Source organism: Nuphar pumila, chromosome 17, assembly GCF_984573655.1.
Source record: "Nuphar pumila chromosome 17, dmNupPumi1.hap1.1, whole genome shotgun sequence".
Lineage (NCBI taxonomy): Eukaryota > Viridiplantae > Streptophyta > Magnoliopsida > Nymphaeales > Nymphaeaceae > Nuphar > Nuphar pumila.
The window spans coordinates 16,078,016-16,097,704 of record NC_143265.1 but is presented as its reverse complement, the minus strand read 5'-3'; the positions used below and the strand labels follow the sequence as shown (position 1 = coordinate 16,097,704).

Genomic DNA, 19,689 nt, shown 5'->3' with positions numbered 1-19,689 from the left:
CTCAGCCAGGCTGAGCCAGAGCGGTTAGGTCTATGCACCTGGGGCGGTTTCTCCCGAGTAAAAAAAAAAAAAAAGCAAGTCAGACTTCATGGGTTGAGGGGTGAGCCATAGGTTTACACTGTTGGAACAGCGCATAGCCAGGGTGATTAAGCCCTGTTTCAGGGTAGTTTCCTTGATCCTCGTGGGCGGAAAAAAAATCGGTCAGCCAGTTCAAAATCAGGTAAATGTCAGAGAAAGAGAGGCATTTTACCACACAGTATGGTTGGTGGATGTGGTTGGTCAGTGGTCACTGCTTGTTTATAATTTTTATCATCAAACGCAGCGATCAGCAGGACAAGTGCATTAGTCGTTCCCTCTTTTTTTCCTATTTCAATTCAGTTACATCATAATCAATTCCAGCAAGCTTTATTTCCTTTGGAGAGAAATACTGTTCATCAGAGAGAGAAAGAGAGGATCGTCAACAAGGCAAATCATTCGTGCTTGTGAGAGGTGGATTTGCTTCCACTTCTAGTCTTTGCTGATTGCATATTAAGCTGGAGAGAGAGAGAGAGAGATCTCTAGGAAAAGGGGAGGCGAAGGAGATAGAAGAAAGGAAGGGATTAAATAAATACCGAAGGGTTTAATGCAAATGGGGTTGTATGGAGATTGCTCAAAGGGAAAAAGCAGAGGAAGAGAGAGAGAGAATGGTGGACATGAATTTTGGTGATGGGTTTGCGTGGAGTCGAAGGCAAGATCCTCTGAGGGTTGATGTTTGATTGAACGGTTCGGATTGAATTAGAAGAAACCAACAGATGCTTTGGTTGGGTCGTAACAACACCACCACCATTGCCCAACTCTGCATTTCCGCCGTAGATCCAGGGTCTTCCTCAACCCCTCTGCATCTGGATGGACGCTACCTCTCGTCCCGCCGTCGTCATCGATAATGGAACCGGGTGAGCACCCCTTTTCCTCTTTTTTTTTTCGAGTTTTGTTTTCCTCTTCTGATTGATAATCGTCGTGTTTGGGAGTAATTGCGTTCTGGATTTGGGGGTTTCTCCCATCCTATTCACTCCCGTTTCTTTCTTTCTTCTAAGTTCTTGAGAATTGTTCTCGTCTTTCGAGTATCCCAAAAATTGGTTTTCTGGGTCAGATTAGGTTGTGCTATATTGCTTGTGATGAGAACCTGAGGCAGGTTAATTCTCTCGCTGAATACACATTTTTGTGATGTTGGTTATGGCTAACTAAAACATTCAGCACACAATCTGGTATGCTTTTCTGTTTCCCCACATCGTGTACTTTTCTTCTTGATGCCGACTGCTGATTTCTTTGAGGTTTGGACTGATGCACTTCGTTTCTGTTCGATTTGCAACTCTTTATTCGAATGCTTAGCCTTCCCCGCCTCATAAAACACTCATTAACAGACAACAAAGAAGTATCGATTGGAAGAAAACATGATAATTCATGGCTTCCACTTTTGTTTTCTCTGTTTTGCTGGGTGTTTTGGTGGGTGGAATGAGGTTTGATGGGTTTAGGCCAAATTTAAATGCTTGTTATAGGCTGAGGCATCATCAAGCATTTGGGGTCACTACAAACTGAAAAACTTCACGGATAGATTTAGTGGTTGTTTCTTGAGCTACATATATTTTAATAGCCTTTTTTTCATTTAGTAATGTCAGATGCAACTTGTTCTTACATTCAAGGAACTTTAAGCTGAAAATATGGGTGGTATTGTTTTAAGATATGGGTGGTATCGTTTTAAGAAATCAGGCAGTAGCTAGCACACAAATTGTTTGGTGCAATGGTACCTATTCTCTCTAGTTGAAGTATGATAGATTCTTAATCATAGGTGTATGGCTGTAAGATATACCTGGACAAATTTGAAAGAATGTAAAGGATTAAAATTTTAAAACTACTAGACGTGGGCATTTTATTCGAGGTGCACATAATGAAGGTCACGTTTGCTAGTGCATAAAACTTGAGAAATGTCTTATAGATAGTCTTGTATGTTGAGTGGTCGGATCAAGTTCAAAACAACAACCAAGGGGACGTGGATGATATGGACCGAAATTTGGGTTTCCGATAACCCAGGTTTTTGTAAATGCAGGATTACCAAAACGTTGATTTTTGAGGTGTCTGGATGAGAAAAACCATATAAAACGAGGTTCTACTGATTCTTTGAAAATGAAAAAGGTGAAAGAAAGGTCTTCAAGTATGCATTTCTGTATCCATGTGACAGAGGGATCCGCTAACTTCCTTTTGCATTTCTGCATTCATATGACATGCTATGCCCCAAACAACAACAACCTTTACCTCATTTTCATTGAAACGGGCTAGTAACCTAATTTCTACTCATCTAAAATGCCTTAGAAGGATAACTCTGATATCATTGTAATTGATTGACGGTTCCGTGAATCAATCTTGGAAATTTTGAGATATAGCTTTCAATAGGTCTTTACCTATGATATGTTTGATGCAGCAGGCCTTTCTTTAAGTTTGAAACCATTAAGTTTTTGGATTTGCTCCAATTCTGATTCTCATTCTTGCATTTGCTTCAACATATATCTCCATCTTTTCTTTCTAATATAATCAATTTTTCTCGTCAATTTCTATGCTTCCCATCTCCCTTCTGTATTTACTGCCCATTATGTCAAGTAATTCTCTGAACCCAAAACATGGATTCACAAGATTTCAGACTTGAAAGGGCTTTTCATAAGGTCCCAGCACCATTGAATAGCTATTTTGCCTTGGCAGAATTTAAAAAAATCATAGGAGATTAAGAATCTGTCCATCTTTTTAAATATTGCTATAGTTTGTTGTTAGACCAGGTAAATTGATTTCCACCCAATGCAACATGTTCCAGTTCTCATTTTTCTAACCTAATCTTGATCCTTCCCATTCTCATATTCATTGTTTCTAGTTGATTGAGCTCCTTTTGTTTCCATGTCACATTAAAATCTCCTCTAATGATCCAAGTTTCTTGGTGTCTCCCTCTTGTATTGCTTAATTCTGCCCAGAATAGTTGGTTTTTGTTACTTATTACCGTATGATGGATAATGAAAATCCTCCCTTCTATGTACACAAGCCTTTTAATTTGCTTTCCACATGATTTTTTAGGACCTGCTTGACCTACCTTTAGCATCCTTAAACGTATATGCACATCCCCTCCATATCTTCTTAATTAAATTCAAATTATCTTCATGCTTCATTTTCATAACACAAAGAGCATCAGAATTCTATTTTTTAATAAGTTGGCTAAATAAAGCTGCTTGCCTCCTTTGTTGAGACCTCTATAATGCCATGATCTTATATTCATTTATACGATGAGGGGAACCATCGTGCTTTGTTTCTAGGTCTTAGAACATCCACTGACTCATTTGTTTCCAACTGAAGTGCCTTCATTTCCCTCTTCAATCTCCAAGGTTTACTCAAATGTATTGCTGTATTGCATCTCTACTAGCCTCAATCTGATCCTACAATGCTGTTCTTATTTGACCAGGGAAAAGGATACAGAGAACGCCATCCCTAGTCCGTCCTTCATTGCAGTTGTGTATATATCCAAGCTGCATATTAATTCTCTATGACCTGACCCCATATTATTTGACTTTCGCCTGATTGGAGCTGGTGGTGCTGATATCATCCAACAATGAACCCCTCACACAATCTGCCTCAAAATCTTTGCCTTGTATGGTTTCAACCCTAACCTGTAGTGGTTATAGCACAAATAGATACTATCTACATCTTTTCTCTAAATAAGAATGTTTTGTTTGTAACCCACCTGCCCTTATGACATACTGTGGATGTCTTAGTAGTTTTTGAGAAGTCACTTCCTTTTCTTCCCTTCTAATATAATTAATTAACTAGATAGAGTAGGATAAGAACCCTTGCCTCTATGTGACTTAATTCTTTGGATCAAAATAATCTTACATTGGCTGGATCACAGGGATATGACCTATGGATATGGGGATCTGACCATTTATGTGTGTTTTGTTTTTATATGACCAGTATATAAGGGGATAGAGCACAAGGACAAAAAAGGAGTACCTGTGTGACGTAGCCCATCAGTCTCTTCTAAGGGGTTATTTGGATCCAACAAATGGTGTTGAATCTAGTTATATTGGACATGATCAAAGCTCCGAACAATTCCTCCAATTGCAGATTAACCCCATATCCAAGAAGCCCACCTGATTAACTAAAATCTATGGTTCCCCTCCTAGGTATCCATAACCAGTACTATGAAATAGATCATCCTCAATTATGCACATATTTTTAGCACCTACCTTTGAATTTTCAAAGCACCCTTTTTAGTCCATTAGGTTCTATGGGCTGATGTCTCTCTCGGCATTCACCATTCCATTAATGTGACTTTTTCCCTTCTAGAGGCTATTGATTTTGTCAGACTACAGAGTGGAGCACTGGTGGCTCGAATCATCTCGCTGAAAATGACCCTTTGCATATTGGAGAAATGAACCGTGATTAAAATGAGATCTCTCCTACAGACCTCCCCTTATTGGTTATGGATTGACGAAAAAGACTTTCCCTTGATGATTGACTGACTTTTCCCTTCAAATTGCTTCATTCCCATTCCTGCAACTCCCTTATTTTAAACTTGTGAGAAGAATTAGAGATATAGTCTAGTCTTTTGCAGTGTCATGCACCTCTGGCTTCCTCTTGACAAGATCCATCTACACCCAATCCAGAAACCTCTATTCCTGTCTCAACCATTTTTCTAGGTTCTAAGTTACCGTAAATTGTCTTCACGTCATTTTTTTTGGTATTCATCCCTTTGATAAAATTTAGATATTTTACTCTTCTAGATTCTCATATTGGTTCATTTTCATAGGATATGACAAAGTTTTTATGCTGGCTGTCACAGGCCTACCGCAACCCTCCTCCTTTATCCGGGCTTGGGACCGGCAGTGTATAACTACACAGGCGGATCTATCGAGGCTTTGAAGAAAATGAAATCAAGAAGGGCAGTTGGCCCAGATGGTATACCTATCGAGGCTTGGAAATGCTTGGGAGAGAAAGGTTTAGAATGGTTGACAAATCTTTTTAACTTGATTTGGCGAACAAATAAGATGCCTAATGAGTGGAGGAAGAGTACTTTGGTGCCTTTATATAAGAATAAGGGTGATATACAAGATTGCACAAACTATCGTGGTATAAAACTCATGAGTCATACTATGAAACTTTGGGAGAGGGTGATTGAGTCTAGGTTGAGGAAGGTTGTCATGATATCGGAGAATCAATTTGGTTTTATGCCTGGAAGATCAACTATGGAAGCTATACATCTTCTTAGACAACTTATTGAAAGATATAGAGAGAGGAACAAAGATTTGCATATGGTTTTTATTGATTTAGAGAAGGCATACGATAGAGTACCTAGGGACGTTCTCTGGTGGACAATGATGAAGAAAGGTGTTTCTCTCAAGTACATTAGTATAATTAAAGATATGTATGAAGGAGTAGTAACCAATGTCCGCACTTGTGGAGGGGTGACAACCAATTTTCCGATAACGGTTGGGTTACATCAAGGATCTGCTTTAAGCCCTTTCCTATTTGCGATAGTGATGGATGAGCTTACGAGATCAATTCAAGAAAATGTACCGTGGTGTATGTTGTTTGCTGATGATATTGTTTTGATTGATGAGTCTAGAGCTGGGGTTAATGCTAAGTTAGAATTATGGAGACAGACATTGGAAGCTAGAGGTTTTAAGTTGAGTAAGAGTAAGACTGAATATATGGAATGTCGGTTTAGTAAGCAACGAAGTAGTGATGGGAGTGTAGTGAAGCTTGGTGAGCAAGATATACCGGTGAATGATTATTTCAAATATTTGGGATCCATCATTCAAAAGTATGGAGAAATTGATGGAGATGTAAATCATAGGATAAAGGTTGGGTGGATGAAATGGAAAAGTGCTACTGGAGTGCTGTGCGATCGTAGAATGCCATTGCGGTTGAAGGGAAAGTTTTATAGGACGACTATTAGACCCGCTTTACTATATGGTACGGAATGTTGGGCTGCCAAGAGACATCATATTCAAAAAATGAGTGTAGCTGAGATGCGGATGCTTAGATGGATGTGTGGAAATACAATAAAAGATAAGATTCGGAACGAAGAGATACGTAAGAAGGTAGGTGTTGCACCCATTGAAAATAAGATGCGAGAGAATCGTTTACGGTGGTTTGGACATATTCGGCGAAGGCCTAATGATGCTCCAGTTAGAAGGTTGGAGAAATGGGAAAATATATTAGTTAAAAGAGGTCGGGGTAGGCCTAGGAAGACTTGGATGGAGATGATAGGAAAGGATATGAATGCTTTGAACCTCACCGAGGACATGGCGTTGGATAGAAATGATTGGAGGAAAAGGATTCATGTGGAAGACCCAAAATGAATTTCTTTTTTGGTTCATATCGCTGACCCCAATTGTTTTGGGATGAAGGCGTAGTTGTTGTTGTTGTTGTTGTTGTTACTCTTCTAGATTGATCATTGTGAATGCCTTTTTTTTCAGTGATTGAAACTATGGTTACTGGAAGCTCCTACTTCTAAAGTTTGCTTCCTCAAGAACCATTGATAAAGTTGGATGCTAGGTGCTCTCAATGCTCACTTCCCTTGTAATGGGAGCATGCATCCAAACTCATGGTGTCATGAAATGCCAAAATTGGACTTCTATTAGAAACATCAGGGTTCCATAATTATGAATTTGTGATTCCTAAATGAAGGAAACTGTAACCACCCTATTTATAGAAGTGAAGGTCGTTTAGTTACTTTGTTCAAAAAATAAGTCGAGAGAAATGCATTTAGAAATTTGTTCTCATTATAAGAACAGTATTTGCACCTATTGTGTATTCATCAGCACAAAATTCACAAATTTTAGGACTAGAGTTATTTGTTATTTACTACTTACTAGGAAATAATGGTTTTTGCTTGGATTTAAAATGTTAATAGTGGTTTCTATTTTTGTAACTAATGCACATAAAATACAAATTATACAGTTGGATAATGACAAAAGACAGAACTTGAGTGTTCATGTGTGTCATACATGTTATAGACAAAGATTTTAGTTACTCAATCTAAGATGATTCCTTTTTTTCATTTTTTTTCTTCTTTTTTCCTTTTTGTGTGGGTGAGGAGGGTGGCGGCGGGGGGTGGGGGGGGGGGTGTTGAGGAGGAATGAAAACCTAAGATGTGCTATTATCTTAGTAAGTTAGTAGTGAATATTTTGTCTCTTTGTGCTTATCAACATGAAAAACCTCCTAATTCACCTTTTAATGCCTGTTGGTTACCTTTATATTTCCACTTCACATGGACCTTAAAACCCATTGCTTCTAACTTCTATTTTCCTTTCTAGGACCTTAAAAAACACGCAATTTGTAGTTTTTCTATTTCTATTTTCCCGTTCAGGTCTATGTAGATGGAGAATCCATTTTCACTCTTTACGCCCCATATCTACAACCTGTCACATGGACTCTTCTAAAGGGTCGCCGCACCCACGTCGACGCGACGTGGGTGCGGGTGCGGCACCGGGTGCAGTCAACCACACCCAAGATTATAAGTGTCCAGAAATGGACTCGGTCAACTATGACCAAGTCCATTTCGGTAAAAAAAAATTGTGTTTTAAGGGGGAGGGGGTTAGAGCACATTTGCACAAAACACAACCCCCACCCCATTCTCGACCCTTCCTCCGTTCCTCTCGTCCCCGCTCCTCCTCCTCGACCTCCTACCGACGGCAGCAGCACAGCAGTCCTCCTCCTCCTACTGGCACCCGCGGCGACAGGTAATCCTCCTCCCTTCTTCTTCTTCGTTCTCTTCCTCCCTCCATTGCTTCCTCCTGTCTCTTTTTTCCTCTTCCTTCTCCTCCTCCCCTCATTTCGGCTCTCATGGTTGTTGGGTTCAGCAGAGCAGAACCCAGGTTTGCTGGGTTCAACTGAACCTAAACCCAGGCCTGGGTTCGGCTTGCTAGTTTATGCTTCTGGGTTCAGCAGAACCTAACCCAGGGTTGTTGGGTTCAACACACCCTAAACCCAGGCCTGCTAGTTTATGCTCCTGATATGATAATTATTTTTATTTCATTAGTAATGCTAACTTAAAACTGTTACGGTATATATATATATACCCTTCCCGCACCCCGCAGCTAAGTTTTTTTAAAGCGCCGCATCGCCCCACCTGCACCCTCCTATGTGACATACTCTACAGCCATATCCATGTGAGACTTAGGCTAAATGATGTTCCCTATGAAATTCTTCAGCATTTTTTCAACTTTTATTAATTTGTGTTGCAGAAACTGTGTTTAACTTATATTTTTCTTTCTACCTGTTCCAAAATTTTCACCAAAGTTGACATCATTTATCCTTTTTGTTTCCTTCCTCGAGGTCTCTTGTACAACTAAGGGCTGATGGAATACATTGATTGATGAGTACCCATTCTGTAATTCGTTTGAATTGTCAACCATTTCTGCTGCATCTATTTCTTTTATTTCTTCTGATTGTAGCAAAGGTTCTCTCATCAGGTATACCAAGATGGGTTTTGCTGGTAACGTTGAGCCCTGCTTCATCATTCCTACAGTGGTGGCTGTAAATGAGTCCTTTTTAAATCAGCCAAGAAGTTCCAGTAAAGGAAATTGGTTAGCACAGCACAATGCAGGTGTCATGGCAGATCTTGATTTTTTTATTGGTGAAGAGGCCTTACAAAGATCTCGCTCAAGCAGCACATACAATCTCAGCTATCCGATTCATCATGGCCAGGTACATATTCAAACTTTTCATTTTTTGGTTAGCTGCAGTATATGGTTAATTGGATGTTCTTTGGATGGATATTTGTGAGCCATGCTTTCATTGTATTCTTGCACATATTATTGACCTTTGACTTCCCTCAGGTAGAGAATTGGGATACAATGGAGAGGTTCTGGCAGCAATGCATATTCAATTACTTGCGCTGCGACCCAGAAGATCACTACTTTCTATTGACAGAGAGCCCCTTGACTGCTCCTGAAATCCGAGAATACACGGGAGAAATTATGTTTGAAACATTTAATGTTCCTGGACTTTACATTGCAGTGCAGCCTGTCCTTGCTCTTGCTGCTGGATATACAACTTCTAAGGTTAGTAATAGGTTGTGTGCATCTCGATGTAGTTTTATCTATTACGATGTTTGAAAATTGAAACATTAGTTTGCTTTTGCAAACTTTATATGTGGCACTGAAAAAATATCTTTTTTGAGTATTGTAAAGTTCGAATTCATTTTTAACCATCATGTTGAAAGCAGAGAAATAGTGATCTAGAAATAAAATAATCTTCATTGATGTAGAAGGAAAACTAGGGACATGCTTAATTATTCATCACCATCATCATCATTGTCGTCTAGAGTTTTGACGTCCTAAAGGTGCATTAGTTGGTAGGTCCACATAATTTCATTCTTTCAACTGATCATAGTTTCTTTAGATTGTGATTTTCTGCAACATGAAGAGTTTCAGTGGAAACATTAAAGGGGGAAGGGGAGAGAGATGGAGTGTGTATGCCTCAAATTCTGTGTGTTGATCTTGAGACCTGGATTTGCATATATCCTTTTAGATATGCCCTTGTCCAGTGATTGGACAGATGCAAATTATCAGCTTTACTGCTTGCAATTTTATAAAATCATTGAATTTCACCCAAGTTTGTTTCATTTTCTAGCATGGGTAATCCATGATACTAGGAAATCTTGTGGGCTCCACTGTCTTATCACTCAAATGGGAATTTGAATGGCCCTTGGTATAGTTTTCCTGCACGATGTGCAAGTAGGGCTAGCTAAGGTTCTATTTCCAACTCTAAGAGGGCTTGTTGACATTTTTGGCTAATTTGTCATTAGTGCAAGTCTCTATGTCTACTGGCAACCAATCAAAGTTGCAGAAAGGTTGCTATACTGGCCAACTACTTGTGCAAGGTAAATCATTTTCCCTCTCAAGTACATTAGTGCAGAATATGGTGGTTGTAGTGGGTTCTGTCCTCTGACTTTTGACAGTGTGTAGCTTTTGTGATTGAAGTGGAAAAAAGTGGCCTCTCTACTTTTATAAGTGCCTCAGCTTTTTCATTACAATGATTTTGTAACAAATCAATATTGTCATAAATTTCCTACTATCTTCTAGAATATATAGAATTAAGGCTGAATAGATATTCCCATTGCACTAGCAATTTTGCTTCAGTTTGTGTCCTAGTGGCTCTTGATCATGTTTTATTGTGAAATTTTTCTTGAGTGTTCTGCATGACTTCTATATTCATCTTCAGTTTTGGATTTTGAATTGATGCACTGCTTTTTACTACTCCAAGATACCAAATGCTCTCCCTGATCTACATAATATGCAATTGTGGTTCTACCTTTCCAATTAACATCTGAATATGCAATAATCTTTAGCATACCAATAGAGGGATTTGATGTAGCCTTATAGGCTAAAGCATCCATAGGTGTGTTCTTTATATATGTAAATATTCTTTTCACGACTTCAGAATTTCTTTCTCTAGGTGCATGCATGAACTGTGACACCTGGTTTGTAACAAACACATCTACTGAGTAAAAGATAGATATTCTCGTGCTCCCACTGCTCTTCTGTACTTTTCTGTCAAAGCTGTAAAATTTCTTTCATTGTCTGTTAGATGTTTATTAATGGCAGCAGGTGTCTGTATCAGTTTGCAATGAGATATGCCATGTTGTTTGTAGCGGATTGATAGCATATTTATATTGTGAGAGAATTAACCTATCCTTCTTCCTATTTCCCACAAATAGTACAGCTGACCAAGTTCTTTCATCTAAAGTTTGTCGTGCATAACCATTTCTAGTTCATGTTATGATCTAGTGAGCTGTCAATTATAATCATTTCAACAACATATACAAGAATAAGTCTTGTGGCTATTATCTTGATGAATGAATAAGGAGTGACCAACCAAACTTCTATTAAAACCGTGAGAACATACATGTCAAAAGCTATCAAATCATGCTCAAAAGCTTGTTTTGGCTGACATATAGTCTTCTTAGCTTGTGTACGAGCATACCTTCACTATACGCAAGTGGTCATTCCATGTATATCTCCTCGAAAAAGTCTGCATGCAGGAACACATTCTTGACATATATAATTGTGTAGTTCCTGGTAAATATTAAAAGCCAATGATAAGGCCACACATATGGTGTCCATCTTGACAACTAGGTTGAATGTCTTATCATAATCGAAACCATATTCCTGAGTGTAACTCTTCACAACTAGCCTCACTTTATACCATTGCATGTTGTTAGATTTATGTTTTGATCTTGTATACTCATCTGTAGCCTACTACATCTTGTCGAGTGTTGATCCATGATTTCTCAAGAGCATCCATCTTTTTGTTCATAACATCATCCATCATGGGTTTATCCTAAAATTGCATGCACCTAGCTGCTCGCCTAGGCTCCTAGGCACAAGCCTAGTGCATAGGGGCCTCATAGGTGCCTTGACAAGCAACTAGTTGTGGAGGAACTTAGGTTGGTATTTCATATTTGTTTTTTGTAATGTTCAAAACATTATGGTTGGGAATCCTAACTCAAGTTGTTTTTCCTATCAGTCCATCTATTTAGGAAAGAATTGGTTTCTTAGCAAAGAAAGAAATTTTTGTTGCTAGGTGCTGAAGCTGAATATAGGTCCTTGGTAAGTATAGTTGACAAATTATTTGGCTAAAGCAACTAATCACTTGTAATCTGAGTGTTCAAACTAAAAAGTTCTATATTTTTTCTGTGATAATGATTCTACCTTAGCTACATCTAATGGTCTTGTCCTTCATGATTGGTCAAAGAATATTGACATTAGCCATTTGTACAGGAAAAGAGAGAATTCTGAATACATCTAATATATTAGCATTGTAAAATTAACTGAAAGCCTTGCACAAGGATGCCATTTGTATCTTAGAGCCAGATTGTGCATGCTTTCTTACCATGTGCAATTTGAGGTGGCATGGTTATAATTTTCATAAGTTGTATCATATTTATGGCATTGAACACTGTTTTATTTGTATTGAATTTTGGAGGGCATGTATGTAAGCTTGCTATGTAAACCTTATATGAAAATATATAGAATTGGTAGATTATATAAGGAAAATCATGAGCTCTCTCTCTTTCTCTCTCTCTAGTTTTTTCAACACCGTGCACTTTGCACTGTATGTTTACATTTTGATTGTGATAGAAGAAATGACATGGACTGCATGTTCAAGGACTCAAGCAAGATAAAGGTGCTAAACTCATAAGCACGCTAGTTTTCCACACCTTTGAAGCTTTCTGCATTGCACACCTCTTACTTTGACTCACTTGTAGGTGTGGAGAAGGGCTTTTTTTTTTTAATCTTGTGCTTCTTAACAAGAACCATTCTCACAGCTTAACTTGGTTCCCAGAATCACTTGTATAGGAGGAAGAACACAAAGGACTTGACCAAACCTAACATCATAGCAGAAAGGGCGACAGAAAGTTTCTTCTCCTCAAAGGAGATAAAGTCATAAATACTCCACAAGCTGGGAATGACTTGTTTCAAGTAGTTGTATCTAGAAGGATGCTAAACTTAATTTTTAAGGAAATCAAGCCAGCACTTCATGCTCTGAAACAATGAGCAGGGATGGACAAACTAAATCCAAGAGGATAGGAGGCTTGCAAATACACATTATAGGAAATAAAGAGCCAGATAATAGATTTGAAATTATCAAATAGTTGTCTATCTATAAAGTTTGGTTGAACAGCTGGATTAGAATATGAATGTTTTAATCAGTATTCTTGTTGTTTGCTTATGTGCTGGCAATTCATTGAATTTTCACCATTCTGATCTATGGAGTGTTCTTTTATGGTGAACTGAGAGAAAGCCTAGATAGAGTGAACATCTAGATTTGTTTAAGCTTCAGATATGGAAGTACTTTGCTAATGAAAGAGAATGTTATATAGGATCAAGCATTCTTGCTGCACATGGTTCTAGGTATTTTTCAACTAAATATATTTGAGGCAAGAACTGATTGTGCCCCTTTTGTAAACCATCTTGAAAGATTCTGAGTTTTCTTTTATATATTGATATAACTGGTGGGCTGTAGCTTAATTCCCAAGAAACTATGATCTGGGGGTAGTGTACATATTCCTAGTGATTGAAGTTGATAGAACATGTTTATTATCAAGAAAAGTTGATAGAATATGCTATAAAGTTTCTAGCATCAGCTTGAATATGTTTTGTATGTGCTTGTTAGAAAGGTTAATGGACAAGTATAGAGCAGATTTGCACTTCTACTAGAAGAGATTTAATGCACATGAGTAGAAAACAATCCTGAGAGATGCCAAGTTCAGCAACCGCAGAACAGTGTCTTACAAAATACAGATCTTTATATAGTTTCGGTGATCTGAAATGTTAGGTATTGTATATTTTACTGGAGGACCCATAAGGAAATTTAAAAGAGAACGCCTTCCTGAACTAATGCACCTAGAGAAGATCTGGAATGCATGAACAATTTGTTAGAATAGACTCTGAATTATGGGTACTCAATGCTAGTTGGGTAATAGAAATCTGACCCAAAAAAAAATGGTGGATTACATCTTTCTTCAAAACCATCTACGTTAATATGCATCAATTCATTAACTTCCAGGGAGAGGCAAATTGTTGATCAATGGCTACCATTTTCTTGATTTTATGCAAAGTATCTGTTTTTTTCAAATAGTGATCATGTGATGCAAATGTATTTGATTTCCATCTTCATTGCACTGGTGTGCTCATACTATAAGCACCCTTTGTTGAAAATGGCTTTCAGAGAATGGGTTGCTTTTACCATCACTTTCAACCATGGCACTGCGTGGGACTGGTGGAGAGATGTGGTCATCCTTTCTATATGGTGCCATTTGCGCAAATTTCGTACATTATCAATGCTGGAATCACCCCAAAAAGAGGGCTTTATTTTTTTCCCTAATATGTACACATACTTGCTTACATGTATAGAATATACTAAGCATATGTACATATGTATATATGTACATGTGCACTATGTTTGTCTGCACCATGGCTTTATTTGATGTCACAAATTCACTAAGTCCTTTCATCCCTTATATTTTTTGAAATACCAACAATGTGCTTTGTATGAGGTGGTACTTGGTACCACCTAGGTTATTTTCTTAACTTTAAAATAAACTAGTCACTTCTCCAAAATGATCCTTAGATTTTGCAAGACATAATAGTAAGCGAGATTCATTTTTTGTAAAATTTCTGAAATACCCATGTGATGTTTTTTAGAGCACAAATGCAGTGAAATTGACATCTGCCAAAGCAGTGGAAGTATACGAGTATATCTTTTATTAATCTTTAAAAAATTTCATATTACTTCTCAGGATTACTTAGATCTTTTCAAAGTAATTTATCCTTTTGTAAAATTACTGGAATACCAATTATTGTGTTCTAAGGATTGTTGAGTTACCTCATTCAAGTATTGTCAAAGTTGAACAAATGCCAATCTTATTGGGATGCTGATTTGAAAAGAAGATTGAGCAAAGCTCCTAGTTTAGATCTAGTCAAGCATATTCTGCCCCTCATGGGTGCCATACTCTCTAGTAGAAACTCATGCTTGCAGGAATTATATAGTCAATCAGACCTGTAGATGTGTTTGCCATGGTTTGCTTAGTAAGGAATGTGCTTTGAATCTAATTGTTTGATGTAAAATTTGACATTTTTCATTAGTTTTTGATACATTGTATTTTTAATTACTTTGGAAACCTGTGAAAACCTCTTAATCTAATCCATGTTATTTACCATGGAGATCACATATGTATGGTCAGATCCACAAGACATTCAATGGACACGTTAGAGATCTGTAGAGCTACTAGAAAGTACTGTACCCTTGAGGGTGCCATAGTTAATCCCTAGAGCATATGACATCCTCGAGGTTACCAATACCATAGATATGTGTGACCCCTTCCCCCTGCATACACAAAATCATGTGTATTGTGTACACTATTTGTATATTTGTACATTATTTTCAATTTATTGCTTCCCTCTTTTATGTTCCTAATTATGTATGGTCACTTTACTGTTGACTGATTCTTGTTGTACTCAGTGTGAAATGACAGGTGTTGTGGTGGATGTTGGAGATGGAGCTACACATGTTGTGCCTGTGGCAGATGGATATGTCATTGGGAGCAGCATCAAGTCTGTTCCTATAACTGGGAAGGATATAACTCTATTTATTCAACAGCTATTGAAGGTAGAGATTTCATTCTTGCCAGTTACAATCATCTACAAGGCACCGGAGCTGCACTTCACAATGTTGTCCTTTGGTTGTGCATATTTTAGTCTATGTCACACGGGTATGGGTACGGGTACAACACGGCAATTTCAAAAAATGCGGGTACGGGACACTGTTATATATATATATATCTAATATAAAGAGAGAGCGAGAGTTTGGGTCTGGGTCTGGATTATATATGGATCCACTATATTAGGATCCATAAATAAGACATTTTATAAAAGGGGGAAGCTGGCCCTTCTCCCTTTTTCTCTCTCTCTGATTGTTGCAGGAAGAAGAAGAGGTTCTCTCTCTCTCTTTCTCTTTCTCTCTCTCTCCAGTCATTGAGAGGGGAGAGAGACAAGAGAGGCGAATCGAGAGAGAGAACGAGAAGAAGACGCAGGCGAGCAGATTGGAGGAATGGGAAGAGGAGGAGGGGGACCAATGCTCTCTCTATCTGTCTCTATCTGGCAAATTGGAAGAAGGAAAAGAAGAAGAGGAGGAGAGGCCCAACCCTAACAATATGCCTTCTCTCTATTTCTTTCTCCTTTTTTTCTTCTTCTTCTTCTTCCTCCTCTTCCTTTTTCTTTTTCTTCTTCCTGTAAGAAAATGCAATCCACAAAAAATACCTCTCAACAAGTTCTCACAATGAGATTACAAGAACCGCAAAGGTTCACAAAGAGAGCATCAACACAAAACATACACCATACCTGAAAGAGGGTATTCACAACAAAAATAGAAAAAATAAACTTTTATTCTATGTCACACGGACTCGGCTAAGGAGGTGCCGCACTCGAGTCGACACGCCCCGACACGGGTGCGGCTTCGGACTCGGTCAACGCCAAGTCGGACTCGGTCAACGAGTCGAGGTCGAGTCCGTCCACATTTTGGACTCGATCAAACTTTGATCGAGTCCAAAAATGTCCATTTCGATTTTTAAATTACGTTTTGGATCCGGGTCGGGTCGGGTCCGGACCCGACCCGACCCAGATCCAAATTTCTTTTCCAACCGAACCCTAAAAGGGGTTTATCGACAGGGGGAGGGGCTTACCCTCTTGATTTTGCCTCTCCCCCTCAGCCCCTGCAGCTTTCTCCTACACCCACGTCGGCGATCCAGACTCCGACGACGGTACGCACAGGCAACCACCGTCTCCCCCTCTATCAACACTCAACAGGTATGTCGATCGACCCTCCTGCACCCTCTGCTCACAGCCTCCCTCCTTGCACCCTCTGCTCGCAGAAGAGGGGCTCGGCCCCTCTCTGTGCCTCCTATTCACAAAGGAGGGGCTTGGCCCCTCCTCGTTTCGCTTATGTCAGGCAGGCCCCTCCCCCCGTACCCTCTGCTCGCAGAAGAGGGGCTCGCCCCCCCTCCCTGCACCCTCTGCTCGCAGAAGAGGGGCTCGGCCCCTCCCTGTGCCTCCGATTCATAGAGGAGGGGCTCAGCCCCTCCTCGTTTCCCTTTTATCACACGGGTAAGAAGTAGGAGTGGGGGAAGGAGGGGGCTCGGTTGACAGGCCGATCCTTGCCCCGCCGAACAACAGGGGAAACGAGGAGGGGTCGAGCCCCTCCTCGTTTGCCCTGCGGCTTTTGAGTTTTTGGCAAGGGCGAAGCCCCTGACACGAATAAGGTTCAGCAGGGGCTTGCCCTGCCCCTCCTTTTTGCGTTAGATAGGGGGTAGGCCCTCTATCTCGAACTTGGTTTGCAGAGGAGGGCCTAGTTTGAACCTGATTTGCACAGGGGGAACAAACCTGGAGCTCCTATTAGTATTATTTTGAAGTGTTTATTAACTTTATTTTATTTACTTATTTTCTTTTCAGTTTTCAGTTTTCACTTTTCAGATATAATGGCGAGTTCTAGTGGTAGTGTCAATACATTTGGTTTAAGTTCTAACCCTGAATTAGAAGTTTCTCAACCACTTTGGAGGCTTGTGACAAAAGGGGTAAAAGCTAGTAGTGGTGGTGGTGGGAATGTGTTGTAATCTATGTAAGACTGTTTTCACAGGTTCTTATACGCGTGTGAAAGCACATCTTTTGCATATTCGTGGTCAAGGAATTAGGGCATGCTCTGGGGTTGACAAAGACATGTTGCAGAGATGAGAAGCGATTCGATTAATTTGTCTTTTCCTACTGCTAGTGATATACAAGAGGAGCTTTTAAAGAAAAGAAAGATGGAAAGCAATAAAACAATACAAGCGTCATTCAAAAACATGGCAAGAGTTGAAATTGATAAAAAGATTGGTCGATTCTTTTACTCAAGCTCAATTCCTTTTAATGTAGCTAGAAGTCCATACTGGAAAGATATGATTACATCTTTGGCCAATTGCAATTTGAGTGGTTATGTGCCTTCTAGTTCAGAAAAACTAAGAACAGTCATTCTTGCAGAGGAAAAAAAAATAGAATTGAAGACTTGTTAGAGACCCAAAAATTTGCATGGAAACGACATGGAGTGTCGATTGTTTCTGATGGGTGGACTGATATACAAAGGCGACCACTGATAAACTTCATTGCTTACTCACTTAATGGGCCAATCTTTTTGAAGACTGTTGATGCATCTGGAGAGTATAAAGATGCTGAATATTTAAATAGATTATTTGTCGAAGTGATAAAAGAAGTGGGTGAAGAAAGTGTGGTGCAAATCCTTACTGACAATGCTCCAGTTTGCAGTCGTGCAGGAATGAATTTGGCAAGTGAAGATACATATTCACATATTTTTTAGACTCCTTGTGCAACACACAGTTTAAATTTGACACTTAGAGTATATGCAATCCATCAAAAGATGATGCACATGCACGTGAAATGTGCTTATGGATTGAGGAAATAGAGCATGATGTTCGAAATATTAGAAATTTTGTTGTAAACCATTATCATGCCCTTTCTATATTTAATAGGCATTCTGATATCAAGTTACTGAAAGTTGTTGAAACTCGTTTTGCTTCTCTCATTGTTATGATAAAAAGAATTAAGCAATTCAAGAATGCATTGATGTTGATGGTGGTTGATCAAGATTGTGATTTTTATCGTACTGAAGATGATGTCAAGGCTCAAGCTATCAAAAAATGCATCTGTGATGATTTTTGGTGGGATAAAATTACATATTTTGTTGAATTTACAGAACCTATTTGAGAAATGTTGAGAGAAGTTGACAGAGATGTACCCATGCTTCATAGAATTTATGAAATGTGGGACAATATGATTGAAAAAGTTCAAAGTATCATTTTTAAACATGAGAAGAAAGATATTGCACTTGATGATTCAGAATTTTACAATCATGTACATTCAGTTTTAGTGAGAAGATGAGATAAAAGCAATACACCTTTGCATTGCATGGCACACTCTCTCAATCCAAAATATTATGCAAAAAAATGATTGACAGCGGGTGTTGGTCGTGTTTCTCCAAATGAAGATCTTGAGATATCAAGAAATAGAATGATATATTTGGGAAGACTTTTTAATGATCCTCACATGTTTAAGGTTGTAAATAGTGAGTTTGGTAAGTTTTCTACTGGGATATTTGATTCTTTAGCAGCACTTGTGGCAAGGGACGAGGAAGATCCCCTTAATTGGTGGGCAACATATGGATCAGAGACACCAAATCTGCAACGTCTTGCAATGAAGTTGTTATCTCAGCCTGCTACATCATCTTGTTGTGAAAGAAATTAGAGTACATATGCTTAAATTCACAACATTAAAAGAAACAAACTCAATAGTAAAAGAGCAGAGGATTTGATTTATGTTCACTCAAATCTACGATTAATTTCTCGCCGCACCAAAGAAGAGTATAGGTACTTTTTTTTCTTTGTATTTAAAGTTTGTATTTAAATATTTGTATTCAAAGTTTGTATTTAAATATTTGTATTCAAAGTTTTAAGTTAGATACTAATATAGTCATTTTTTGATACAGTTGTGGACCATCCAAGAATTGGGATGTAAATCCAGAAGATTTTGATTTGAAGGGAGGGATAACATAATTTACATACTCTCAACATGGACTACCTCGATCCTGTTCTTCCCTCTAATTCAGACGCTGAGGCAGATTTATGATAAGTTTTGTTGTTTATCACACTCACAAGCTTCTTTATGTGTTATATTTTGGTAAGTTTGTGTTGTTAAGAATTGTTTTTTTATTTTTGCTTTAAAATTTACAATCTTTATGTGTTAATTTATCGTTATATATATAATTATATATATTTAAAATATATATTTTAATATATATATATATATATATGTATATATATAGCCGAGTCCCCGTGTCCAATTTTTTTGGAATTGCGCCGCACCCGTGTCGCACCCGCACCCGCACCCATGTGACATAGCTTTTATTTAACTTGGGATAAAATCCTACACTCAAGAGAATGATCTATACAAGGGGAATAACCCCATATTTATAGAGGGAATGAGAGGAGCCTCAAGGGAGTAGTTGGAGGGAGTCCAACAGCTCCGTTGGAGCTGCACCTTTTTGACTTGGTCAAAAAGGCCT

At 38.6% G+C, this 19,689-nt stretch overlaps 1 protein-coding gene across 1 annotated transcript in view; it reads left to right on the top strand.

Annotated features, from left to right (window-relative positions):
* Positions 1 to 447: 447 nt before the first annotated feature.
* The window catches only part of LOC149811714 (actin-related protein 3-like), a 36,166-nt gene continuing 16,924 nt past the window's right edge, over positions 448 to 19,689 (top strand). Inside the window, exons 1-4 of the mRNA XM_089993896.1 lie at positions 448 to 932; positions 8,490 to 8,724; positions 8,856 to 9,080; positions 15,046 to 15,192. Of these exons, the coding sequence (XP_089850022.1) occupies positions 886 to 932; positions 8,490 to 8,724; positions 8,856 to 9,080; positions 15,046 to 15,192 (654 nt within the window). The 5' untranslated portion in view covers positions 448 to 885. The remainder of the gene's footprint in view (positions 933 to 8,489; positions 8,725 to 8,855; positions 9,081 to 15,045; positions 15,193 to 19,689) is intronic.